General features: G+C 41.4%; 1 protein-coding gene across 9 annotated transcripts in view; it reads left to right on the top strand.

Moving 5' to 3' along the window:
* ZMIZ1 (zinc finger MIZ-type containing 1) overlaps positions 1 to 27,463 on the top strand; it is a 337,415-nt gene that overhangs the window by 170,023 nt on the left and 139,929 nt on the right. For 8 of the 9 annotated variants that reach the window (XM_059851282.1, XM_059851278.1, XM_059851280.1 and 5 more), the window contains one exon: positions 12,807 to 12,916. In XM_059851282.1, coding sequence (XP_059707265.1) covers positions 12,857 to 12,916 — 60 coding nt within the window. In that variant the 5' untranslated portion in view covers positions 12,807 to 12,856. Of the gene's footprint in view, positions 1 to 11,526; positions 11,672 to 12,806; positions 12,917 to 27,463 lie in introns of all 9 variants that reach the window. The other variant, XM_059851277.1, reaches the window with a different exon arrangement.

Raw genomic sequence — 27,463 nt, 5'->3', positions numbered from 1 at the left:
GCTGGAAGTAGAATAGGACAATCTATTAACATTGAGCTTCTTGTGACAGGCAGGGAAGGAAGGACTTAATTGCCAGAATGCTGTCTGGGGCTTAAGTGAAAGGTTCAAAATTGCCTGTGTTGACACCTTGGACAAATCACCTAGAGAACATGCAGCTGAGCTCCTCCAATGTACTTCTGCTTTAGAAGAGACCAGAGTAACAAAACTAGTAGAAAGCAAGTTTGGCTCCCTAAAATAAGGTCAACCTTTGAGCAAAATACCTTTCCACTTACCATTTTTGAAAAGTGTATGATTTTGTTTCTCAGCAGTAAAGTCACAGTGTTGCTATATAACGTCATACACATCTCCCTACATTTTTTCAGCATTATTGAAGGCAGTAAAAATAATAAAGTTATGTGGAAACTGGGTCCCTTCTCACAGAAAGTAAAATGGGAAGAAGCTTGAAAATAGGCAGTTTGTCCAATGGATTTTTAACACTTGCAGGTGGTAGCATGTCATTCTGTGGAACCAAGATCCACTGACTTTTGACTGTTATCATGGGGTATTTTCAGGGACTGAATTGATCTTACAGTCAATGATCTTACAGTACCTTTATGGGTTTCCATTTATTTGATTCTTTCTTTTATTGTTAACGAGTATATGATTGAATTCATGTAGGTGCTTAATCAACACTGATATTTTATTGAAAATCTTAAAAAAATCATCGTAATGCTTTAATAATTGCAAAGAAAGTGATTAATGTTGCTTAACTTACGCTCTACAGACTTTGTGACAGAGTTGTTTGGTCTTTGCATTTTTTTTCATTGGTTGCTAATACAAAGACAAAAATACACGTATTCAAAGTAATTTCTGGGCAGACATAGGTCTCCAGTTCTTCAGGTTAGGGTTCTGTTTACACATAGTATAGCTTTCTTCTTCTTTGGCTTACACCTTCATTTCTGAACACAGTCTTATGCAGTCAAGAAAGGGTTCAAGCTCTGATCTTGTCTTGCCATACAGATGGTCATAATGCCTAGTATTATAGTAATACCTCTGTATTTGAGCTGATAAGAAAAAATTGTCAAATAATTCTTATTTTTCCAAAGAGAAGTAGTTGTTGAAAAGGACTGGGAAGTCATACTTTGTCCTGTGGTGTTTCATAAATATATTTTGTCATGTATTCTATTATACCAATCCTGTTTGCCTGTACCTCTCCAGTATTTGTGCCAACCTGTAAAAAGGTTGGTTATTTTTGTTCTGTTTGACTTTTCTTTTAAAATCGTTATTTCCTTCATCTGACTTAAGGACTTGTTTAATTGCTGCTGCTTTGCTGTTTGCCAAAAGCCCAGAAGTCTGCTGTTGGAGGAAGACAGTGTTTACACCAGTGCTTTCTTCCTTCTTATGCTTTGTACAGTCGAAACAGTGAAATTAGAAGTGAGAAGTGTATAGAAAAAAGAAGGAGAGAAAGAGCTCTGCATTGTTTAGTTGTTTACGGTCTGCCATTTCGAATACCACCATCACCTTTGGAGGAAAAGCTGCAAGTGCCTAGGTCTTAAACCAGCTGGTACACAGCATGGAAAGATAAGAGAGTAAAAATTTCCTTATTCAGGACTGGTATTACAAGGGACAGTGGAGCCTGGCTCAGTATCTGACCTATGGGAAAGGCAGGAAAGTATGTGTCAGAGAAGTCCTTAATCTGAAGTAGTTCAAGTTTGTGACGTGGCTTTTTGGTCGGGAAGGAAGAACTGCTGTTTACTAAATAACTCCTCCTTCATGAACTGGGGTATATCAAGTGAAACAAAATCAGGAAAAATAATTCTCACATCTGATACTGTTTGAATTGCTTCCCTTGTCTCAAATGGGACAGGAGCAAATGGACTGCCCCTGGAACATGACTTGTTTCATGCCAGCCTGACCTTTCTTTTTATATCCCTGCCTGGATCAGTCATGCAATAAGCAGGAACCTTTTTAATCCTGTAATATGACATATTGGGCAGGTAGGCTTTTTAAGCAATGAACCATCTTTCAAAATATATCCCTGCAAATTTCAGATCTAATGCACCTCTGTTACTCTGGGGGGGGAAGGTGCCAAAATGTAACCACTCAAGGATCGCAAAAATCAAGAGCGAAAGACAAGGAAAGGTAGGATAGGGTTCTACTCTCTGCAAGGTTTGATATTGTCACAATAACATGTCTCTCCTTGAGTTCTTCAGAACCTTTTTAGAGGGGATACTTGTTTCCTTTTCAGGGGAGCCAAGTGTTGTTTTCAAGAGTCGTTACACTGACTCCTGCCTGCTGAAGGCTTTGCAGTGTGGCTGCTCTGCCAGCTTTGTATGCCTGTCACCAGCACATCACGTTTGATCACAATGAAAGTCACTCCAGAGTATGTCTAATCAGGCAGGGCTTCAGAAAAACTTGAAGGCTCTAAAGCTGACCTCTGGAGTCTATAGTGTTGCTGTTGGGAGCAAAGAAAAAAATTGTGCAGCTTTTTGAGGTCTGTTCCACTGCGTTATAATAACCATTTAAACAAGAAAAAAAAAAAGAAAGGAAGGATGTGAGTAGAAAAAAATACCATCTGGACTTTAACTGGTTTTATCCAGCTGTCACCTGGAGGTACAGTCAAAGTTTATCAAGTTAATTCTGTATTTGGAAGTCTGGCTGAGTGCTGGAAATTTTTTCTTGAAACTTCAGGAAGGGTAGCATCAGATGTTTTATCTTTAACTTCGAGTCATACATTCATTAATGATTTTACACTGTCACTTCATTGTTCATATTTAACTAGCTTGTGGTAGCCCTAGCCTGAATTGTGATTGATGTTAGGCACTCTGTGTGTTTGATGGAGATGGCATCTACCCAGAGCAGCACTGGGTGTAACTGGAAAGCCAGAGAAGCTGAAGAAGTGAAGCCTTTAGTGGTGGAGAAGAGCTCAGGTCTCTGTACACAGGGCTGGCTTTGTCCTGAAGTTATGGGAAAGAGCTTCTGGGCATATACTTTGTAGTAATGATCATGGTATGAAAAATGCAAGGCAGTCTAAGTGTCTTAATTTATGGACCACCCTATAAATAATTCATTGGCCATAGTGTTCCTGTTTACATTGTCTGTAATAAAAATGGGAAGTCTGCCTGCTTCAGTTTGTGAGACAGTTGTCGCTCACAAGTTGTCAGGCTCACTCCTGGCCTGTTCCAGTTGAAACAGCAGTGGGGATGAGGGGAGCTGTGCTCTCCTCTTCTTAACAGGAGATACCACATTGGTTCCTAGTCTTTGCAGTCGAGGTAGCTTTTGTTCTGGCCAAGTTTAGCATTTGTGTAGTTGGTGCTTTCAAATACTTGAGAGGATTTTCAAAAACTGGCTGGAGATCTGTGTTGTGCTCTGCCAAATGCCATTGCAGCTTTGGTTGTGCTATCACCTGAGGGTGAGAGACCTAATGGAGGTACAACTAACAGAGATCTGTTCTCTCAGAAGAAATTCTACTGAAATCTGTTCCTGATTATCCCAAGAGGTTTGATAGTGAACTGAGCACATGACAGATCTTTAACCATGAAATTCATAAACCTTTGAAAACTAAATTGTTAAGATTCTTAGTAAAAAGAAACTTATCTCATGGTAAGTGTAAAGTTCTCTTTATTTGCCTCTAAAGGAGGTGTGGGACACTGGTAATTATTAGAGGCCAGTTTGTAGATAAATGGTTCTTCTCCATAGCTAAGGTGGTGAGAAAACCAAATGGGTCAGAGGATCATGGATATTTGAGTTAAAATCTTTCTTGAAGGTAGCAGGCTTTGTTGTGTAAAGCTCCTGCAGTATTTTGTAATCTAGGTGTCTGGAAGAATTTCTGACTTACTGGAATTCTGGGCACTTGGAAAGCATGAATTGCAACGACTACACTACAGATAGGCGAGTAGCAGGGATGTGTACAGATTTGACTTTATTGGAATTGAAGGCGTTGCAGTTGGAACTAGTTTTAAAATATGTTGTGTTCAAAATCAATTCTAGGGTGTCCAAAGTATTTCTGGGCTTTGTGATAAAGTTTCAGTAGCAATGCATCTGTCTCTTTGGGTGTGTTTCAGGTCCTTGAACACTAGCTGTTGAGACTAACATAAACAGCAGTCACATTTCAAGTCTTCCAGGATATTGTGTTCACACAATGTTTGATTATGTATGTACAGAAGAGTTTTCTGTGAGGGATACACAGTAATTTGATTTGTTTGTCCAGTCCTGGCTCATTTTACCTAGACTCTCTGTATAGTTTCTTAAAATTTAGGATTTGGTGGCGACTTGAAACACTGAGTGTTTATCCAATTGTATTGACAATTCAGTTAAACCAAATCCGTTGGTTTTTAATGGATATTCTGCAGGTCCAGAAGTATTCATATAGATGGCTATCCAGTCAGCTGCCTTAAAATGAAGATGATAAAATAGATTATAAACATTACCAAAACTGTAGTTTTGTTTTGTCTAGATGCCCAATATTTCTAGTTTAAGTTACTTAAAAGAAAGTAACCCTCTAGCAGTAAATTGTCATAACTTAAAGCAAGTGGAGAGTTTGTGAGAAGCCCCATTTGGATGGCACCTAAAAGCAGTGCAGGCAGTGTAATTTGGCTGCCAGCAACTGCTCTGTTTCTCCAGTTATAAAAGTTCAGCCATCTGACATCTGCTTTACTTTTTCAGGTATATTTAGTTTTTATAGGTTTTGCTGGTCCTCCTGAAATTTATATTGCTTCTATTCTGTTGAGCTTAGTAAATATTTAAATTTCATCAGAACAGGCCAGAATAATGGCTGATGTCAAAATTGTTGGAGCATGTGTCACAAAGCAGCTATTCAGTTGCTCTCTTCTCCAGAGACTTTGCTGATTGAGCTCATTTTTTTTCTCCATACCTTCCCTCTCCCTGAGTGGTCTTCTGCAAAAGCAATGATGCTTTCCCTGGTGGCTTATGAGAAATCATTGGTTTTAGGAAGACTTCCTTATCTCATAAAATGAAAGAAAAGATTAATAGATCTTAATTTATAGACAATAAGGAGAAATTACCATCTACTTTGACTATTTGTCTTCTTTATGTTGCTAAACTTAGTGGGGGGCAAAAAAAAAAAGGAGTCCAAATTTATCCTCATTCTTTTACTTTGTGCAATATAGTTTGGGAATAGGGGATTGTTATATTCTTTGTGTTGCCACTCAGTAATGAGGAATAGAAGTTGTGATGGTGTAGTATCAGGAGAAGAAATCAGCAATTTCCTTCAAATGCTACAGTTCAACTTCCAAAACATGCCTGGTTTCATCTGATAAGTAAGAGGGTCTTCAGTGTCAGAATGCAGATCCTTCTCACTTCTAATTCACAGTGGGCTTGAGATAGTTCTTGCTAGGAGCATTTCTTTGGGTTGACCCAGGAGATTTTGACCTCTCTTTGTTATATAGCAGGCTATCTGCTGCAAGAGAGTTGTTATCAGAGCATAGCAAACACAGAGTAACATCTTCAATTTTTGACAGGTAATTGTCAAAAATATTTGCTGCTGGTGCCATCTCTCCTCTGTCCTTTTTTCCTCCTTCTGAGACTGTCTTTGACAGTTTTGTTAGGTCATTGCTGTTTCCTCTAGACCTTTAGAAAATGCTTATATTAGGTTGCCTTCTGTAGCTTATCTCTCAGGTTTTAAGCAAATAACTTAGGCTCATGTCCAAACCAGCTGGTTTTCTTTAGTAGCTGATAAATGTTTAGAAAAAGCAGGAAAAAGTTTCCAGTTCATAGATGTTCTTTGTTGCAGCTCGATAGACTCAGCCCCCAGAAGGTGTGTAAAGCCAGGTGATGTTAGCTGTACTACATGCCTGTTTGCAGGATTTGGTAGGCAGACACAAAGAATTCTCAGCAAATACTTTGCATCTTACCACAGAACCTCTGAAAGAAGCAAGCTTTCATTAGGTAAATAAGCAAGCATTGCATGCCAGAATGCAAACCTTTTTCTGTTCTATGCTCACCTGACTTCTGCAATCCTCCCACTGAGCCCAGAAGGTGGGAAGAGGTGCTTGATTCTGCTTCAGTTTAGAGACTGGCAGTTTATCAGGAGAGATTTTTTATGTCATTGTTGTGTGAGTGATCAGGGACACTGGTTATGAAATCATTTGAGCACAACCCAGCAAGCTTTTAGGGATGGCTCATTTGCTTGTAGCTGTCCCAATGAGGATTAGTATTTCTTACCTGCAAGCTGCAGTACATAGAGTAAACCTCTGGATCAGTGGGTTCTGCTGTGAACTGTCAATGTTCTAGCAGATCTGTCTGTATTGGAGTGTGCAAAGCCTCTGAGAGCACTACAGCAGGGCTCTCAGCCCTGGCTCCCCAGTAGCACACTTCTACACACTTTTGCCTTTAATTTTGTGTTATTATCTCTTGCTGTTTTAAACTGCAGTGTCCTTTTACCTCCTTGCTCTCCCTAAAGATAACAAGCTGACAGAGCTGATGACACTAGGAGCTGGATGGAATGCAGGGAAACCAACCTTATAATACAAGCTTGCAGCAGGGCAATTACCTGTGATCTGCAGATGCTGCTCTCGGTCTGAGGAAACCACTCATTTCAGCCAGCAGGCTGGAGGTGAGGGCTGCCGGTGCAAAAGGCAGTTCATGTGCTTAATGGTTAGTGCTGGCTGGTGACCAGCTTGCCCAGGCTCAAGGGAGCTCTCTCCTTAGCTCTCTCTTATACAGTGTGTGAGGTTTTTTTATATTTCTATGTCTATACTTTAAGTATAGGTCATATCCCAGTGCTGTGTGTGTGCTTCCAGCTAGCCCGACCACCTTTGCTTTTGTAATCAGGGTGCAGATGTGCTTCATGATTGAACAACTTGTGCGCACCGCCGCTCCTCCTCCCCGAGGAGTCCGGCAGGCTTGCTTATGCAAGCTGTCATGCTGTCTTTTTTTCAAAAGCATGTGTGGGTTTGCTTTTGTGTGTATCCGGCTGGCTCTTGGTGCCTGCATATAATAGGCTCTGTGTATAAAAACGTTCCCAAGCACACGGCTGCGGAAACAGCTTCCTTAAACCCGACAAAATTGTCAGCCCTTGCAGCTCAAGCCACCATAAATTACAAAAACCTGCTCCCACCTCCCTGGAGCTGTGCCTGCCGGGCGCTGTGTGCGCATACACACTCGCTTTCCTTCTCTCGCAGTCAAAGATGATAGAAAGTCTTCTGGGGATTACTGCACATTTGTAGAGCAACAATGGAAAGCAGCACAGCACAAATATCTATTCTCCTCACCCAGCATAACAAACGCTGCTTTGTCTCACATCTGGCCCTTTTTAATAGCTTAAAGCCAACAGCAGTAGCTATTTAACAGCTTATGGTAAATAAAGCTTTATTAAAACAACTTCCTTTTTCAAGTGTTTAATGATGAAAACAGCTTTTCACCTGACATTTTATACTTTTTGTACCATATCTAGTAGAAGAAATAAATTAGTTCTCATGGATAAATATTACACTTTTTCCAGCAGATGATCTTTGAAAGCATCTTTGAAAATTCTCGTGCCGAAAAGCGGTCTCGGAGCCCTTTGAATGCTATGTGAGCCATGTGCCTGAGTGCAGACGTGCCGAGCTGCATTGTGCCCGCTCTGTGCGGGCTGTCGGAGCTGCGCCTCGGGGCTGGGCTGTGCCGCGGGCGGGCACCGGCTGGGGCTGGGGCTGGGGCGGGGAATCCATGCAATTACACGCAATTAGCGGCGTTAACCTGGGTGTACACTCGGAGGTGCGTTCTCATAGTACAAGAAACAACTTACAATATGTTTAAAGGCAAGGGAAATGTCAACTGGTACTAGATAGTTTTTGTCTTCGGACCGACGAATTTTACCACCAGGACAGGGCGCTAGGAGTAAATGATGTTTCTTAAATCCAAGACTGGAGGTGACAGGCTCCCCGAAACTGCTGCACTGGCTTCTCGGGGGTCCGTGCTTCAGGCGACGGAACGCGGCTGTTCCCCCTCGTGGCCTCTGCAGGGCCGCCCCCCCGGTTCCCCCCCCCCCCTCCCCCCACGCTCCCCGGGCTGTCCCGGTCCCCCCCCCCCCTCCCTGGGCTGTCCCGGTCCCCGCTGGTCCCGGCGGTGGCGCGGCCCGGCGGCGCCCCCTGGCGGGTCGCGGCGGTACCTGCCCCGCCGCAGCCGCTCCCGCCCTCGCTCCCGCCTGGCTTGTTGCTTCATCAAAGTCACTTGGTAGATACAGATTGCCTGCCCTCTCATAGGACCCTCAGCATGCCGGAGACTTGAGGGAAATTATTAGTTTTTAGCTGATTGAATAAACAGCATTAACCAACTTGTGTGCTGTGGCGGCAGGAGGCAGGGATGTCTAGAGCTGCTGTGCTGAATCCCTGCTTAAGGAACTGATCTTCATTTTCCCTTCTCACCTACTGTTAAAATTTCTTAACCGATAAAGGTATTTCCTGTGTCTTTTAATTTATGGCCTTCTTGCCTTGAGTGGTCCGAAGTGCCTCCCGATTAGATCTTGCCTGGTGCAGGCACTGCAGGGTGGCTGGTCCCCTGTGGAAATGGAGACCTGGCGTAAGGCTGTGCTGCTGGCCTCGAGCGCCGCTCGCAGCATCCTCCCCTGCCGCCTGGGAAGGGCTGCCTTTCCTCCTCTGCCCTCAGAGTGGATTTCTGGTGGGAAGATTATTTTCTATAAACTTGGTTTCTGGAGGAATGGCACCCTGTTGCTGCAGCAAGGGGGTGAGTGGTAGTGCTTGGGGCTGGGCAGCAGCTGATGTTTCCGGAGAGCGCCGCTCCAGCTCCATCTCTGCCCAGCAGTGGCGGAAGGAGGCCTGGGAGAGCAAGGGCAGAAGGCACCATATGAAGTCTCTCAACACTCAGGGTGGGCCTGTTCCAGTGATGGTTCAGGTCTTCCTTGGCTGCAGGGCAGCAGATTTCCCTGGTCCGTTGGTCCGACGGGGGCAGAGTTCTCACTGTCGATAGCAGTTCTGGCCACGAGGAGAGCTCAGCCCAGAGCACAATCCATGCTAACTAACTAAATCTGCACAAACTTTCCAAACACTGAAGGGTTTTAGACATGTTTGAAGTAGTGGTGAAATATTTGGCTTAATTTTTTTCCCCCTCTGTAGGAGACTGTTCAGGCTGCCTTAGAAACTGGTGGGGACCACGTTTTACTAAATTGTTTTCTTAATTGTGTTGCTTGGAAGTTCAGTTTCTGATATAATAATTGCAGTCTCCTAACCTGAACTGTCACCCAACACAGTGTGTAGTAGAACCTCATGAAATTCTCTTTCATGGAGCCAGTGAAAAATTTCATTCATTTTTCGATGTGGAAGAGGGTTTTGTAGTAATGGTTTGAAAGATTCAGTATGTTTAGGGTTAAAAAAAAAAGGCTAACAGGTCGGTACATCTGTTCCTTTAAAAACCTTATTCTCCATTTTTGAGACATCATAAATATGTAGATGAGGCCTCTTTAATTACTGCCTAGGGCTATAAACTCTCAATGCTAGAGGGAGGGGAAAAATGAAGAATAATTCGGCTTTTTTTTTTTTCCTTTTTTTTTTTTTTTTTTTTTTTTGAGCGAGGGAGACTGTGTCTTTGCCTCAGAAAAGAAAGAAGAATGGGTCTTTTTATTGTTGAATTACCAGAAGGTGCTGGGAACACTTCTTCTTTTTTTGTTTATCCTTTTGGATGGGGTCAGCATGTAAAGCAGTAGTGTACAACTTTCCGGCTAATGTGTGCACCAAACTGAGGGGATTTGTTACAGGACCAGGAAAAATAAAGCACCAGGAAAAATTCCCTTCTCTATCCTCCTCTGCCAGTACCCTTAATCCTGATCAGCAACATCCCCTGCTGTCTCTTGAGCTGCTCGCAGGCCTGGATCTCAGCGTGCTGTCTTACGCAGGGACACCGCAGGCCAGCCAGGGACCCTGCAAAGTCGTTTTCACTTGTGACCTGATAAGTGCACTGCACTTAACCGAATAGAAATCTGTTCTTATTCAGCCCTGACGGCCTTTCTGTATCTTAAGTACTGTTATTTTCGACTAAGGTGATCTTGCTGCTACTTTTAAAATAGGATGACATCGACAGAAAGGGCATTTTTTTGAATTTCAGGATGTGGATGTGTATGTGGGGACCGAGGCCAGAGTACAGCAATCCCCATGCAGTAGGTGTAGCTACTGGAAATTTAATTCTGCTGTTATTTTTCTTCCAGCCAAAATGGTCTGGTGTCAAAATGCTTATTCTGCTGTGGTGAAATTTCTGATCTCTATAATAATTTTCACTTTCCATGTTTAATCTTTTAATTCTTGCTGAGGCCCATGAAAGAGTAATTTCCAGATAATAATGGTTTCCCACTAATAAGCTCTGCGGTTTTTTATAGCAGAAATTACTTAGAGCCAGTATGGTCACTGAAAAAAAATTACTCTATTTGATGCTCTTATGATGTGTCTGAGAGAAAGATAAAGATGAGTCTTGTGGCAGTGAGACAGGGCATTTCAAATCCAAAGCGTCGTGTCATTGTGTGTGATGGGGCTTCATGTGTACAATTTTGGCTGTTTGGTTCAGCAACAAATGTTTACTGTGCAGGGGAGTTAGTGGGCTGAGGGCCTTCTCTTGACCAGGAGAGAATAAATGAGATTGGGCTGTGAAAGTAGCAAACTGTCAGCAGTAAGGGCTGGTGGATGATAGTCCATCCATGCTGTGAGGGAGAAGAGGCAGAGGGAGCCTGGCAGGCCAGAGACTCAGCCATAGAGCTAATGACGTGAGAACAAGTGGAATTGAGCACGGAAGTGAAAATTCTTCTAGCCCGCTAGGGGAAGGGTGAGAATTAGAGAGTGCTTTTCTATGAGAGCCATTGGAATTTTAAACCAGAACTATTTTGAAGTCTGAATTTGATCAATTTATTACAGAATTTGTGTGCCCGGTCTGTGTAGGAGAGTAGGGGATTGCACCCCCAGTCCTGCCTCCAAGGGCCTCGTTGGGCTTTGAGAAGAAGCCTTGTTGCCATGTGGGAGAAATGGCAATTTGGACAAGTACTATAGAAAGCTGTGGCTCAGGTAGCTGATAGTATGATAGCAGCCTTTGATTTTGTTTATGGTTAACTGTAGCACAGAGAACTAGAGTGGCATTACGTGTGTACACATGAAATTGTGTAATTCAAAAATGTCGTGACTTTCTTTAAAAAAAAAAGGTGCCTCAGTTTGCATGTCTTGAAATTTTTCAACAGACATCTGTGTGCTATATGTATTTGTTTCAGTGTGCCCTTCTCCATCTGTGCTGATGTTCAATTAAAATGCAGATAACATGTCCTAGCTTGTAAGATGGATCACTGGTGGAATACTGTCATGTCTAGGCTAGCTTATCTCTTGATAAATACCTCTGCTGTCCACTGAAAGATTAAACTTCATGACTGCTGAGGTCTGTTTGGGGGTCCTACAGGCAGATAAGATTATGTAACTGGCTTTTAATAAAGTACATCAATTTACATTTGCTAGAGGACCTTTGGATGGCACTTGCTGTTGAGAAGGCAGTGGCATAATCAGAAGATAATACTTGCATACTTGCCTCTTCTGTTTCATAAGTATTATATTTTATTGACAGGAATGCTTTGAACCCTCTTGTGTCTGGAGCTTGGAGGTGAGGAGCTTGAGCTGCTGTTCTAAGACCTCATTTAGTTGTCAAGCAGAAAAGATTTCTTCCCCTGAGTCTAATCCAGCAGGAGCTATGAAAGAACATTATCAGCTAGGTACAGCAATCTCTGGTGCTTTGGGTGTGTGGGATGCCTGCAGATCTGTGGTCTGGGGTCTGTGTTGTTGTGAGAGCAGTGTAATCAAGGTTCCCACCACGGGGAACACTCTTCCTCTCAAGTGGGTTGAGTATAGACAGTGCTGGAATTGTTTAACTGAAGAGATGTTGAGTTGTGCACCAGAAATGGTGAACAGCCAGCTTCTCTAACCAGACAAGTATCTGAAAAATTTGCTCTCTCTTATGTGTGTGGAGGGAGTGGAAAACATTTTTGTCATGAGCAGTGCTCCAAATAACAATCCACTCAGTGCCACTGAAGAGGTTCCTGAGGGAGAGGTTTCTGTGCAAGACTGGGACCTTCCTTGTGCTACTATGAAGTTTGGTGTAAATAGGGCATTTGGGTAAATATTTCTGTGCCCACTCATTGTTCATGAGCTCCAAACACTACTCTGAGCCTTAATTTTTATTTTCTAGATTGTTTTAAAAGTTACAGGAAGGTTTAATTTGCCTTAAATCGCACTGTTTGTTAAGAGATGGACCTAAAGACCACAGAGTGTGTTTTCCAGAAGTAACAAGTAGTTTGTTCAGCTATAGATACCTGAATGCACACAATTTTTCTCGAAGGCAGGAACTATGCAGCCCTTTGCTCTGAAGATTAGGCCTATTCCACAGATTTATTCTAGGTTGTGCATCTGGACATCTGTCATTCTTAAAGTCTGGGCTGTGTTGTGGATCCCAGTCCTTCCTGCCCTGTCATCTTGGCCATTTAAAGGGCTCATGAAATAGATTTGCTAGTTAGAGGAGGGTCCACAATGGACCTGTTGCTTTCATTTTCAATCCAGAAATCCAAATGCTTCAGGACACACATTTTATGCTGGTTTTGGCCATGTAATACTCTGCTGTATCTGATTCATTTAATATTTATGGGAGGTATTTTCTCTTAGAGGAAGATTAGGAAGAATCCCCATGCCCTTGTCCTTGCAAAAGCCAGGCTGTCATTGTTATTGGGATTTTTTTTATTATTTTATCTCTCAGTGTGCTCAGGAGTTTCTTGCAAGTAGCTTTGTTCAATTGTTCAGGTGGCGGAAGTGTATGGACCATGTTCAGTGATCTTTATTGTCCTTTTTGTCTTGCAGATTGAGGGATTTTAATGGCTTTCAGGTAGAAGAAAGTGGAGACAATCAAAATGAATTCTATGGACAGGCACATACAGCAGACCAATGACCGGCTGCAGTGCATAAAACAGGTGAGTGAAGGTGGAGGTCATTGCTGCTGAATGAGGGCTGGGTGTTGTGTGGCAGGTGTTGCATGTTTCAGTGTCCTGTTGCTTAATGAGTGTCCTTGCCCTTCAGAAGGAAGGAATGAGACACACTAATCTCATTGAAGAGAGTATCTGCTGTGAGAGCTGGTGTATTAACCTCAAAAGCCAAACTTTCCCATACACCTTTCTAAGAGCTCTTTAGCCCGGAGACTCAACAAATCTGTCTCAGCTGGAAGCAGAGTGGTGCTCATCCTGCCAGCTCAGCCCCAGAGGGTCGCAGCGGGCAGCTGTCATTCTGGTGCTCTGAGCACAGTAATCCACGATTCCAATGGGCCAGTTTTGATTTTAATCCAGTAGCTGACCTGAGACCTGCACTGCCTGGAGACTCAGAACTTGGATGGTTGGCATGCCTCCAAGTGCTCAGAGTGCTGCTTAATCAGTTTGCATGGAGATTGCAAAAACTTCTGATTGCGAGGTAAAATTTTCAGAAGCATCTGTTTGTGAAGATGAAGGGCTCTTCACATGCCACTGCCTTTCAGTGAATTATGTCTCATTTACAGATTTCCCCCACTGTAACTGTGCTTGCAAATGCTTTTATAACTGAGCAGCAGCAAGGAGACAGAGGCTGTCTTTGCTGTCTTTCCCTGTTTTACCCTTCTCAGTGAACTTTGCTCTCTAGGGTTGCAGGCAGTGTGTATTCTCTCCCCTCATGTATGTTCTTATCCACACGGAACAATCCTAACAGAATTTTCATGGCAGTAGTCCTTTTAGAGGAGGTGAGCAAGAGAATGTTTTTTCATGTTGATATTTCCTGTATTTATCTCTAAATCAATGCATGCATGCAGCAGACAGGTGCATAAATGCAAGTGGCACACAGATATTTTCAAGAACCCATCTGGATCCAGGAGATGAGCTCCAAAGTTCATCTCTGCAGACTGGTTGAAAATTTCTGAATTACACTAGAAAAACAGAAACTTGTTATTCCATGAAATAATGTTCCCAAATAATTTTTCACTGTTGTCTGGGCAGTTTTGTTTGTCAGATTGGGTCACAGCAGAGTCCTGCTGCTTTAGTTAACACAAATAAAAAACTAAGTTAAAAACCTGCCTGCCTACTTGTGCCCTAGGACATATGCATATTGCTTCTTGAGGCAGCACAGCATTTCTCTGTTCATAATTTGTGTTGTAGACACAAGCACACTAAATCAAAGGAACTGATAAAAGATAAGTGTGGGGGTAGTACTGGATGAGTAGCTCTGGATTTTTAAATTTATTTCTTTAAGGACAACTTCCTCAAGAGAAGCAGCCAAGGGGAAGTGCTGATCTCTCTGTGGTGAGCAGCAATAGGACACAGGAAAATGCAGTGACACTGTATCAGGGGAAGTTCAGCCTGGGCATTAGGAAAAGGCTTTTCACTGAGAAGATGGTCAGTCCCTGGAACAGGCTATCTATGGAAGTGGTCACAGCACCAAGCCTGTCAGAGTTCAAGGAATGTCCCCATGATGCCCTTAGTCACCTGATTTAATTTTAGGTAGTCCTCTAAGGAGCAGGAAGTTGGCCTTATTATTAGGTAGAGGTCCCTTCCAATTTGATATATTCTTTGATTCTATAAGAATATGTTTATCTTCTTAGTTTCATCAATCTCCATCATTATATTATTATAGCTTTTCCTAGATATTAGTGGAAGTTTACATTTTCTAGAATGTGTTGGGAATGCAGGAATACATAGCTTTTTGCTGGTGATGCTTTGGGTGATAGAGAAAAAGATCACTGTTCACACCTAAACCAGATGATTTTTCTCTCCATATTTTCTTTATAAGAGAGGGTTTCAGAATGCATCAAACAAAGCTAGTTCATAGGTCAAGGAGCAGAAATAGGAATCTTTTGCTGCAGAATTGCTGGTTGTAATCCATCCTCGCTCTGTGGTGTCTCTCTTTCATCACTCCGCAGTGAAAGTTAATGCATCTAATGGCCCTTCAGAAGCCTGAGGAAAATATGAATTTGAGGATTTCATCCCAGTTTCTTATGAACAACTATCTGGTTCATAAAAAACATGCCCTTGACTGGTACAAATTGGTGTCCTTTTTGGCCATCCTGGCCCATAGGATGAAGAATGAAGGTTAGATTGCAGAACAATTTAACCTTCTAACTGTAAGAACAGACCTTTACATCAAGTGGAGACAAATGGAGGATGCTGCTCAGCTCCTTTTTCTAGAGCTGTCAGTTTCTGTACATAATTTATATTATTTTAATTAGATAAGAGAATATCAAATTACACTTCTTAAAGTTTTAAAGAGATAATTTTGCCTATGTAATGGGTACTCTGTCAGTTAAACCACTAACTTCATTTATACATAGTGCTGTTTTGAATATGCAGCTTGGATATTTCTTCAGTGATGAAGGCCAGGGGGAAGGGAGGAAGGTCACGCTGCCCATAATTTGTGTAGCACTCTATGTTTTCCTTGATCCTGGAAGAAAGCTTGTGTCACAGTTCAAAGGATGCCTGAAAAGGAGCTATCCTGCTTGGGAATGCTTGTGAATTCATGCTTCCCCCATTCTGTTTATGTCCAAAAAAAAAAAAAAATAGAGAAGGAGAAAACTCTTGTTTTCAACTCATGACAAACTGTAGTTAATTAAGATAGTGGCTGAACACCAAAAATATGTCTCAGAAAGCTTTTTCTTTTGTGAGAGCGGCGCTACTTGTAGTTTTGTTGGAGAGTGGCTGTTTGGTTTTTTTAATAATTTGTTTTGTTGAAGAAAGTAGCATCAAAGCTGCTGTTTGCTTTTTGTTAGTTCCAGAATCTTGTGCTGTTATCTTTGCTGTAGTGGAGAAAGAGACAGAAACTGCCTTTTTGGAAGACACTCAACTCTGTCATAGCGTCATAAATTTCCAGCTTCAGAACCTTTACCTTGTTCTTTGAGACTGGCCATTAGCTGGCTAATACTAGAAAGGGTAATTTCCAGTTCACTCACTGAGAGCTCACTGCTCTGTGCACGTTGAGTTTGGGAGCAAAGCAGTACCTTGCATGGCCACGTAAATATATCTTCACTTATTCTGGGGATTAACTGCAGGGTCAGACAAAAATGTGTCTGCCTTTTCTTCTGGTCTCATCTGTTGTCCCCTTTTCCCAGACTGTGAACAAACAGTGCTGCTGTTCCCCTGAGCACACATGTGCTTTTTGGGTGGTTAAGACAGCAGTGGTGTGGAAGGTGCACTGCAATAGGGAGAGGAAAACCACCCTTCCTTGGCGCCCAGCATCTGCAAGTTTTATAACCCTGCTGGCAGCCAGGGGCTCCTGCAGCCAGACTGAGAGCTGTCTGCCGCCCTCCTTGCCCCTCACTCCAGCCCCTGAGAAATGCTATAAATGGTAATCCATGTGCCTCTTTAACTAGATCAGGTTTCAGCACAGGGTCAGAACAGGCTTCTTTCTTCCCAGCTCTGTGACTTGTGAGACACCCACAATATCCTTGCTGACTTCTGTTCCAGGATCAAGGCTGTGTTTTACCTTCATCTTTTTTAGTGCTTTAAAGCTACAAACCCAAAACTTGTATATGATCAGCTAGTTAGGAAATGAAGTGTGTGTTAAGAAGTGTTTCAGAGTAGATGAAAGGGCAAACTGAAGAGGTGGCTATGTATTTATGCTTAAAAAAACCCCAGACTTCTGTGGAAGGCTGGAACAGCTTGTGTGGTCTCTTTGTAGCTGATTCCCTTAGTATTTGTAAGTGTGTGTGCTTTAAAATCAAACATAGCCTTTTTGATGTACAGTGGAAAAAGCCAAAGTAACAGTCTTTCCTTAACACGTGCAATTAGTTTGTCATGACACAGGAGACTCTTTAGGGTACACTGGAGGAAGCTGGATGTTCAGGCTTTTTTCTTAAAGTCTTTGTCCATACAAACAAAACCACAAAATTACTTTTGTGCAGAGCAAAGGTCTGATGGCCCCTGAGAATTCCCTGCCGTATTTGAGGCTGCAGTAATAATCTGTTTATCTGCTTGTAGCTCGGGTGGCTCTGGCACAATGTCCATGAAGCTGTGGGACATCAGGAGCTGGTTCAGGCAGGCATGGAGCTGAATTTGAGAGCTTCCTTGCTGCCTGTTGGCCAGGCACAGCCTTCTGAAGGAGCCAGCTTGGCTCCTGCTGCATAGAAAATCCCAGTAAAGAATTACCTGGGTTTCTTAAAGCCTTCTGCAGAGCAGTCCAGTGGTGTGGCTTTAACCAGATGCTGCCCATTGCATTTGTTAGGTGATAGAAGCAAATGCCGGGGGAAATCAGTGGGTTGGATAACATTTCTCTACTCTTACTCTAATGGGTCTACTTGAAAAACTTGGAGCTATTATAAATCTAGGGTCTTCTACCCTTTGTGTCTCTGTTTGCTGTCAGTCAGTTTTGTAATGTTCCTGTATGTTTCTTCTGCAATTCTTGCGAAGAAGTAGATGAAAAAAAACCTTTCTATATTGAAATTACGAGGAAGCTGCCCCTCTCAGAAAGGGTGTGTGATATCTTCCTGCTGTGCTGAGTACAGTTGTTAGGCTCTGTACTAAAGCTGTGCTGAAATGTTAGTAACAGGTTAAGAAGTGTGAAAAGGCTCTCTGGTGTCAAAAGTATTAGATCATGGTAGGAACAGAGAAGGCTGGTTCTGGTGCTTGTGTCAGGGTGCATCAGGGCACATTGAGCTGGATCATCAAATGGTGCAGGATAACCACGTAATTGGAGACACACGTCACACAGCTGATTTCCAGAAACCCATTAGCATTTCTCCCCTCTTTCCTTCCAGAAGGCTTGCTGAATTGCTGCCTAGCAATGCTTTTTAGTGCCTACCCAGCCATTCAGAGAGATATGCTAAAAGTTGTAATTGCTGTGTGTTTGTGTTGATATTTTCTTGCTCAAATTGGAAACAAGCAAGCCCATTTCTTTCATCACTCAGCAGCTAGGTTTTTGGTAGCTTGCAATTCAGAGGAAAATAAAATTCTTTGTATATTTACATAACTGTTTTAAGCTCTGAAGTGTTTGAACTAATTCTTCTGCTCTTCAGTGTTATTGTTGCAGACTCATGTAAATGCTAAGCAGTCCTAAACATGTCATTTTTAGTATATTTTGGACTGGTTACCAAGGACTGGTATGAAATTACAGCCAAAAAGATTTTAATAAAAGGAAAAATGCTTCCCATTTTTTTTCATTTGCATGTGCTTACAAAACTGCTCACAGTAGTTTCATAAAAATTTTATTCTTGAAGAACTTTGAAAATTAGAAGTATTCCTATGAAGAATGCATTTATTTACAATATACTTTTTTTGGTATTCTAGAGAAGTGTTACAGGGGTTTTAGCAGCTAAATGTGAAATAACAAGGCTAAAGGGGAAAAATACCTTTTCCTTAAAGAGACATTTGATGGGTCTCAAGTGTTACAGTTTATTGGTTGAATGGTCCATCAGTGTTGTGTTAGTAGCTACTTTTTTTTTTTTTTTTAATCTATTTTTCTGAGACCTATAGCCACAAGTTCTTTGCCTGGTTTTGTGCTCAGTCTGTTGGAATATTCCTCTGCTAGACTAAAGTATGTTTAGTAAAAACTGACAGCAGACCAGCTTTCCTGGCTCCTCTAGTCCATTTAGAAACTTGTCAGTCAACATTCCTGCTCATTAGATCCTGCATCCTGGTAGGGAAGCTGCAAGGGAAGGAGCAAAGAGGCAATTTGCTAGAAGCACTTCTGGTGGGGAGGGGGAAGAGAGCACCTTCTTCTTTGCAATATTTCAGTAATATCTCAGTAATGCCTTGCTGGCTGGTAGGACCTGTGAGAATAGGTCATGAGAATTTCCATCTTCCACTGTGGTAGCAGTTTGTGTAGTCATCATTTTAAGTAGTCACCTTGAGATTGTATCTCTGCATAGATTAAGAGATTAAAATAATAAAGATTAAAACAGTTGATTAAAAGTGCTATAAAAAGAAAGCTCAGTAAGTAAGTAAATTACTCAAACGAGTAAAAAAAATTAATGGCAAAACAAAGTATGTCCAACAAATGTGCTGCCGTTGAGGATATACTGAAGACTAGTAGATATTTTTCAAAATCAGTGAATTTATTCTTCTGAAATTTAGAAAATTAATAAATGTATCTATTTTAATTAATTTTTTAAATTTGATTCAGTACGTATATCAGAGGAGCTGGTGCTTTTTTTCCCCCCTTGCCATCAACTCGCTTTATACTTTAGGTGGCTTTACTTCTTTTTAAAGAAGGCATTGTTGACAATAATTTTCCAGTTATGATGTAATACTTCTTTAATGTCCTTGAATGATGATGTAATACTTCTTTAATGTCCTTGAAACACCTTGGTAAGATAAGAACTGCATGAAAGAAAACCACTGACCCAAGCTTTTCATGAGGTGATATATACCTAAAATTATGAAATGCTTTACAACACAGAAATATTTATATAGACACCCCACTTTGCCTGAGTCCTTCACTTAATCTTCTACTAAAACGCATTATGAAAGTAGATTTTTTTACCTTACAGCAGGTAAGCAAGTCTAAAACAAATAAACCTATTTTTATCAATAAAATCCATTACCAATTTATGTAAATATTATTGTAATAATGAAACATTATTCTAATAGTGCTGTGGTATTGTAACAGAAAGAATATGGCCACTGCTTGGAGAAAATTAACTCCTTGATCTGTTGGGATATTTAGGACTGAAACTACTGACTGACAATCACAAGGGCATTTGAGAAGAAAGCTCCTGTATCATTGCTGGAGTGCTAAGGCTGAAGAAGCCTCAGCATTGTTGCTGTAGTCACACAGAGAGGCATCTCATGCTGGCATGGTGTAATAGGGAGATACTAATGGAAAATGGGTTGTTTCATTTGCCAAGAAGAGCAAGTGAACTGGTTAGGCAAACTGATTTCATAATTCTGTTGAACTGTAATTACAAATCTAAAGAGAGACTGAAGCCTTGCATGACTGAGCATGGCCTTGGAGAAAGAGCAAACAGTTCTACCTTTGTCTTTTGACTTTTATTCCATAAAATCAGTTTGTGAGTGCTTAAGGAAAAATGCTTCTGACCCCTCTGATTATGTGGAGTCTTTGTAAACCATACTGTTTCCACTGCTCTCAGCTGACATCATAGCAGTGCAGGTGCTGGGGCTAAGGAAGGTGCAAAGCCTGCACCAGCAGTCAAGAGATGAACATGAAGGCATACTGCCATTAGTCTGCCCCATACCCATCTTCAGTCAGATCTGATCACAGCCTTTAGGCCCCCAAGTCGGTTTCCTCCTGAGCAGGGGAGGGTGGGGTGGAACAGTAGGTTATGACTAAAGGAGTTTAATTTGCTTAACATAAATTTTATCAAAGAAAATCAGAAATATACTGCAGTTACGTAGATCGAAAGGAAGACAGTGTTGCAGTTCTGATCAGCAGAGTTAAGGAATGATTCTTGTTTCAGCTCTTCTGGCTTCTGTGTATAGTTCTTGAGGATTAGATATTAAATCTATTCCTTACACTTTCGTAAAACTAATGGACAAGCCAAGGTTGCAGTATCTTTCCTTTGCTCCAGCACATGCCATATAGGTGTGCAATCATCCTCACAAGACTCATGGTACAGGAGATCCAGGCAGCAGAACAGGGCTGCTCAATTACCAGGCATTCACCTTTTCTGCAGTCAGTGGTGAATTACACACACACTTTGTACTAAAAGAGTATGAGAGAGGCATCAATTAAAATCTGCATTAATGTAGATTTTGTTTCCATACGGTTCATAACTGAACAGCTTGGGGTTTTTTCAGTTCAGTGATGCTCATATTTTTTATATCTTCTTTTTCTCATTTGTTTAGCATGTGATCTTGTTCAGTGGTTTCCTGATGTTAAAACATCCAATGGAGGGGCTGGTCATTGCTCAGTATTTGTTTTTTTTTGAAAAAGAAGCTGCAATGGACAAAGGGGGCAAAGGTGACTCCATTTGCTCTGGTTTTCATAAGTAGGAATGGGTAACATGGTCTTAATCTCTCTCTTAGTATATCTAGTGCCTCTCAAAATGTGAGCCTAATAAAATATTTATAAAGCCTCCGATGGAATGAGCCATATAAGTGCAAGATAATTCTATTAATTAGGGATCTCTCAATCTCACAAACATGAAATGGGGAGGGGGGATTATCCGAATGCAAAGTGCACAGCTTGAGCCTTTTAATTTTTTGCTAAATAAAACAGTCTTTGATATTGAAAAGGACTGTAGAGAATTGAGCTATCTATACCCATATCCAGATAAACAAAAATCACACTCCCAAAAGACAGTGAAGAGCTCAATGCTCCCCTCTATCTTCATGAAAAAGACCATTTGTTTTGAATATTGATTGCAGATGAGTTTTTAATATACTGAGTATGGCTGCTTATGGATAGGACAAGGTATGCATAATCACTGTTGACAATAAAAAAAAAAAAAAAAGAAAGATGGAGAAACCACCTATTTCAGGTCATGTCATTTTTTATGTTTAAAGTGTATTCTTGGGTAGTGTGGTCCTGTATTTCCGTACCTGAGCTTTCTGTCAGCCAGTGGTGGATGGGGATCTAAGTAGAGGCCTTTGCCTATGAGCGGAGACAGGCTCAGAGCTTGCTCAGTGTTTGGAGTAGTAAAGGCTCCATCAATGTATTAAAGCAAATGGGTTCTGCTGATTTGCAGTTCTTACGGTACTGAGTGAGCCATCAAATTCAGGTCTAGCAGCAGTGTGGCTGTGCACTGAGTAACAGAGACCAGCTTTGTCTCCCCATGGTTATGCTCTGTCAAGGATGTCTGACCAGAAATCCTATTTACAGTCCTAAGAGAGGTGATTCATTTTCCTTTGGGAGCTGAACACCCTTTGCTCCATGTGCAGGAGCACGGTAATTCTGCTCCCAGTTGTTTCAGTTGAAAGGCATGTAACTCTGCCAGCTCTCTCTGCCCTTTCTCTTCCAAGTACCGTTCTTCCCTACTCCCCTATTTGCCCCCCTTCAGCACATAAGTGTATTTTCATTACACATGACTGCAGACGTGTCTGGATGAGCATTAAGATGGACAAAAAATAGTCTGAATTGCCTGGCAGAATCTGCCAAAGCACCTGGCCACCAAATCCAGTCTCAAGGGTTAGAGTGAGATACACCAGAGTGAGATACACCATACTCTTTTCTAACACCAGAGTTAGAAAAGTACTGATGGAGTCAGCTCCATCAGCACAAGTGAAGCGGGTCAGCTCCTTCACCACACATTATCAATCAGTTTAGCTCCAAAGGAATTATGGTTTCTGCATTTGTAGTTTTGAGTATACTTACTTTTATATATAAATTTTGATAGCTACTTTTCTGGTTTTGTTATTAAATTCATAGAATTACAACCATATAAGAATTTTAATTTCCATTGTTGTCAAGAAAGGCTTGAAAACCTGCATGTTTGCAGCTGAAAATAGCAAGCAGGTCATGTGAACCTCAGAGTTGTACACAGGCATTTCAAATGTATACAAAATTTATGTCATGCAGAGTACCTGGCCTCATCGTTTGGAAGAGATGGGCTTTGTGCTGGGTTTTATATACCTTGAAATTCTGGACCGGTTGGAAAGTTTTGAGAGCATACAGATGAACCTGTTGTCTAAACTTGGCTGAAGTCTCAGGATTACCTCAAGAGTAAATATGCAGAGTATCAGAACACTAAAAATCTGTGTTTCCTTTTGGCACCTTTCTTTGTATGCATTATGTTTATGTAGAATAATGAGGAATATTAATAACAAAATATTTATCTGGCTTGAAATAATTGAAAGTACAGCTATTCTTTTTTAAAGGGAGGATGTTGTGAGGCAGGAGGAGTATTTATGCTGTGAATTTAACTGTGTCATCCTCTTACATTGATGATACAGCTCCACCTTTGGGAGAAGTTTTGCCATGCGTTTAATCCAAAACTGCTGCTGAGAGCAGAGTCCTGGTACCTTCCCAGCCCTACCTTTTGTTTGCTGCCACTTTCTTTGAGTTAGGTCTAATGATTGTGTGGTCACATCAGGGATCTCACTGTGGCTGATGACTGAAAGTCTGCATTTGGGAGGTTAGATCACAGTCAGAACAGCAAGTGTGGTCTGAGGCACTGAAAGAGCTGGAAGTACATGTTTGGGCAAGAAAGCTCACAGAGTCAACCTTCCATAAGACTAAGCATCATCAACAAAATGTATCCTAGGATTTAGGTCAGCTTCAGACTAGTGTTGGTATGCAAAAACACTGTGCTGTAACACATGCCCATTCCCATGGGCTCCTGAAAGGGTCTCCCCTGCAGTGGCTCACACTGCTGCTGTCTCCCCTGCTAGTGCTAAGGTTCAAGGACCTGCCCTGCCTGCCTTCCTGGAGGGCCGGGGCAGCTCAGATTGTTAGTGCAGAATGGGGCTAATTCACCATGCAGGCAGGCATGTCTCCTTCTGTGCTGTGCAGGGGAGCAGGCAGGAGAAGGCAGAGGGAGGCAGGAGCCTTCTAGGGCTGGCAGCCCCCAGTGCTTGTGGAACAGGAGCCCAGACTTTCTGTCCTGCAGGAGAACAGCTGCCTCCTGGATTCACTCTCCCCAGCTGATGGACCAGAACGTTTGCCAAGCGTGCAGTCTTGCCACATGGTGTGTAGGAAGGGGTTAATTTCAGAGCAAAGAAAAGGCTTCCTACATCTCTCTGTGCTTTCTTTTTCTGTGCACTGAAAAGCTCCCTGTGTTGCCAGTGTTTTTTGTTGCTGATGTAAAATTCCCAGACTCGTTGATTAGTGAAGCTAGACAGTAGACAGGGTCCAAGTGGCTAACCATGTGAGAAATTCAGTGACTGTAGGCTACTGTTAATTAACCTAGAATCTACAACATGGCATAATGTCTGTGTGATAAGTTATATTATCTTCAGCAGTTCAATTAAATCAAGGAGTGAGACACAGAGCAGACGTAACTCGGCAAAACAAACAGACAACTTGAGTCAGCCTTCATAATTTGCTGCGACATCACGTAAATAAATGCAATAACTTGTTTGGCATAGTTAAGCATTTTGCTGCTCAAAAACTTACTTGCATGACATCTCATTTTAAATAGGTTAAGTTGTGGCAAATTAGGTCTCTGCCTTCAGTTTGATGTATTCCACAGAAAACAGGATAAAAACCCTCCACGAGAGATGTCATCTGTAAATTGAAATTCAACATTTGTTTTCTATAGCAGCAAACAGGAACATATGGATTTCATGCTTAAATGATTCATTTTCTGTACCATTGCTGTCACGTTAGCATTTCTTGATGTGAGATAGTATTAAACCTCTGTAATTGTTCTTAATTTTGACTGATATTTTTGCATTTCTTACTAGACTACACAAGTGTAGAGAAGGGTTGTAGTCTTCTTTATTTAGAGAAGATAAGGCCATCATCATTGCCATGTTTTAATGTGGGTAATTGGTTTCAGTCTCCAAAACCATATTGAATCTTGGGTTGCAGGAAGTGGTTTTCACCCACTTTTCACCCACCCACCCACCCAGAGGGTACTCAAATTGTCCTTCAGTATCCTTCTAAATAATAAGATCTTTATTACATATACCTTTTTAACATATAAGGGCCTGAATTCATATATGGAATGAAGCTTATATTTTTGTGCCCATTGCAAAGTTTTTATTGTATATCAAGACCTTCTGATCATTGTTTGGAAGGGAGTAACAATTTCAATGGGTGGCTGTATTTTGAAACATTGGGACCAAAAATTGCCACATGTCAGTGGTTCTATGTAACTCTCAACATTATCATTGTTGCCCTCGCCCCAGGAGATGACAGGGCAGTAAAACATGGAGTGGGCACACAGTTGCAGTGGAATCTGATGAACTTGGGTCCGACTGTACCTGCATCCTCTGCCTGTATGTCCACACAAATTTACAAAGGTGGTCTGTTCTTTAGGTAAACAGAGCGTTTAAGCTAGAGGTGGTCACAAGCAGCAGTAGATGTTCCCATCTTCCCTGGAATCCAACTCCAATGTCAGCAGTCCTCAGAAAAGGACTTTACGGGTACAGTTCACTCTTCCTTGGAGATAGTAAAATGGATAGCAAAGTCTTTTGCTGTTCTCTCTCTTCCTCTACACCAGACTGTTAATTGAGTAGTGACAAAGAGCAAGAGGTCCCTTCCAAGATCAAATACAACTCTGAGACTCAGACTCACTCTTCAGAGCATCAGCTGGTGATCCCCACAATAATGATATACTCACATGCATCAAGTATTTCTGTGATTTCTCTTCTATTCAGGCTAAGGGAATACTAGATTTGGGGTGTTATAAATGATTAGACTGAAAATCATCTAAATTTTTTCAATTATAGAAATTGTCATGTTTCACTAATAGTCTTCTGAAAAGCAAATGATACTGAAAGCAATTTGGTAAATAACTTCTCCATTCAGTTCATTGGCTTTGTTCTTTTTTGCTTCAGATTTTATTCATAGAAATCCTCTCCACTTGCTGAAAACATGATTGCTTGCAAGCCTGGTGCTGTTAGGTGGCCCTTCACTAGCAGCTTTGAAGATACATCAAGATGTGTTTTAACCAGATCTGGTTCATTGTCACATTTTTCTAAACCAGCTACTAATGAGGTGGATTTTTTTCCCCTTGTTTACAAGAAGCACAGTTTCAGACAAGACTCTCCAGACACATGCCTTGCTTCTTCAGAATGCTGCCAATAATTTCAGTTGAAGAAGATAGAGCCATGCATGTAAAATGCTTCACAACAAAGCTGATGGATGGATCTGGCATAAGCTTTGTTTTGTACTTCTGTTCTTGGATCGAGAACTGAGAATATCTCTTTATTTCCTGCTCGATGAATATGGTAGATGTAATATTCTTCTCAGGCAGGCTTTTTGTTGTGAGAATGTGAATGACATCGGAGCTTTTTGCTCCACATAGAGTGTTTAAGTTGTCAATAAATAAAAATCACAGCAGGCATTTGGAATGTTTTCTTATGTAACTGAGGGAAAGAATTGCACCTTCCTTCATGCTTTGGTTCATGCTGGATCTTCTGTTTGTTTTCCACAAAAGTAGCCTTAGCCTTTGAATGTGAAAAAGAAAAACTGGAGGAGAACCTGAATTTAAAATTATTTAGAAAGTCAGAAAGCTGTGAGAAATATGTCCCGGACAGAATTCTGTGCAACATTGCAAGTGTCCTCTCGGGACCAGGTTTTAGTTTATCCCATAAACTACTCAAATCCACTGCACAGAGGCAGGACCCACTGGTATTCTGACTTTTTCTGTGTTTTGTTTGGAGATTTTAGTCTATGGTGGAACTAATAGAATTGCTTATCGTGCCCAGTGAGTTTCTAAACAAGTTTCAGCGGGCATTTGCATTTAAGAAGTCAGGATTTCAGTATCACCTCTGTATTTAAGTGGGTTCTGATAGTGTCACTCAGGGGCGAGTCCTGATGCAGTGAAATAGCTTGCTGGAGGGTTGCAGAACAAGCAGTTAAAACCAAGTCTTTGAGGTTACCCCTACTTTGGCACAGGCAAGTAGAAGGAGCATTTTCTTCCGTAGCAAAGTGCATGTTTAATACATGTTGAAACTTTAATCTAGGAAAAAAATATACTGCTTTTCAGTGGGGTTATGATAAGTAGAAATTACCCTTCTGTGGTGCTAAACTGAAAATTAAGCATGTGGATAAGGGTGTGCCCTGCTTTTTATCTGTTACCCTATATCTATAAAAATTGTTCTCATTCAGGTGTAGTGTGTGTTTCTCAATGGTGAAATTTCATTGTAAGCTTTAGCAGATGTCTGTGTCTGGCAAGCAGCAACACTGGTGAGAATAAATATCATGTAGCTCTTACTTAGGGCTTTTGATTAGTGGATATCGATTAATTTCTTTTCCCACAAGGAGGGAAGAGTTACTAAAAACTGTTTCACATAAAAAATTGCATAGGTTTCAGTGAATTTTTCCTTATGTTGTTTCTGTGGTTTTGGTTTGGGTTATTTTTTCCCTTCTGAGAAATCTGTGACCTAAGTCCTATCAGTACAGTAGGCATTCAGTATAGTGCAATTTGTTCACCAGCTCATGTGCCTCTCTTGCCTTCTGGAAATAGTGTATTTGATATTAGCAGAGCTTACATGTGCTGTTGTAGAGAGGTTTGAAGCAACTTCTGTTTCCCCTGCAGATCAAAGTGGCCTGTGGAAGGAGCTGTATTCACTGAGAGATTTGGTGTCAGGCAGTCACTTCTCTGGTGGTTTAAGTGAAGAGTTCAAAAAGGAATCCTTTTCCCTTTTACTTGGAAGATTGATAACCCAAACTACTGGCTCTGTTCATAGGATTTTTTTTTACGTGAAGCTTTACAATATGGCTTCTTACATGTTCTCACTTGGATTCTTGCCTTTAATCTGTGTACACAGTCATTTGACTCCTCCACCAATAACTATATGATCAGCCAGACATGTAGTTCTGAAGTGCAGCCTAGGTAAAGCTCTCACTGGTTGGTAGTGTGAGCTGTACCCGTGTTGGTAGAGCAGAGGTAGAAACCCACTTTGCACAATGCCTGCTTTTTCAAATTCTGCTATTGTTTTAAAAAT

Source organism: Haemorhous mexicanus, chromosome 7 (assembly GCF_027477595.1).
Source record: "Haemorhous mexicanus isolate bHaeMex1 chromosome 7, bHaeMex1.pri, whole genome shotgun sequence".
Lineage (NCBI taxonomy): Eukaryota > Metazoa > Chordata > Aves > Passeriformes > Fringillidae > Haemorhous > Haemorhous mexicanus.
The sequence above is the reverse complement of the archived record's forward strand: the minus strand, read 5'-3'. Positions and strand labels throughout refer to the sequence as shown.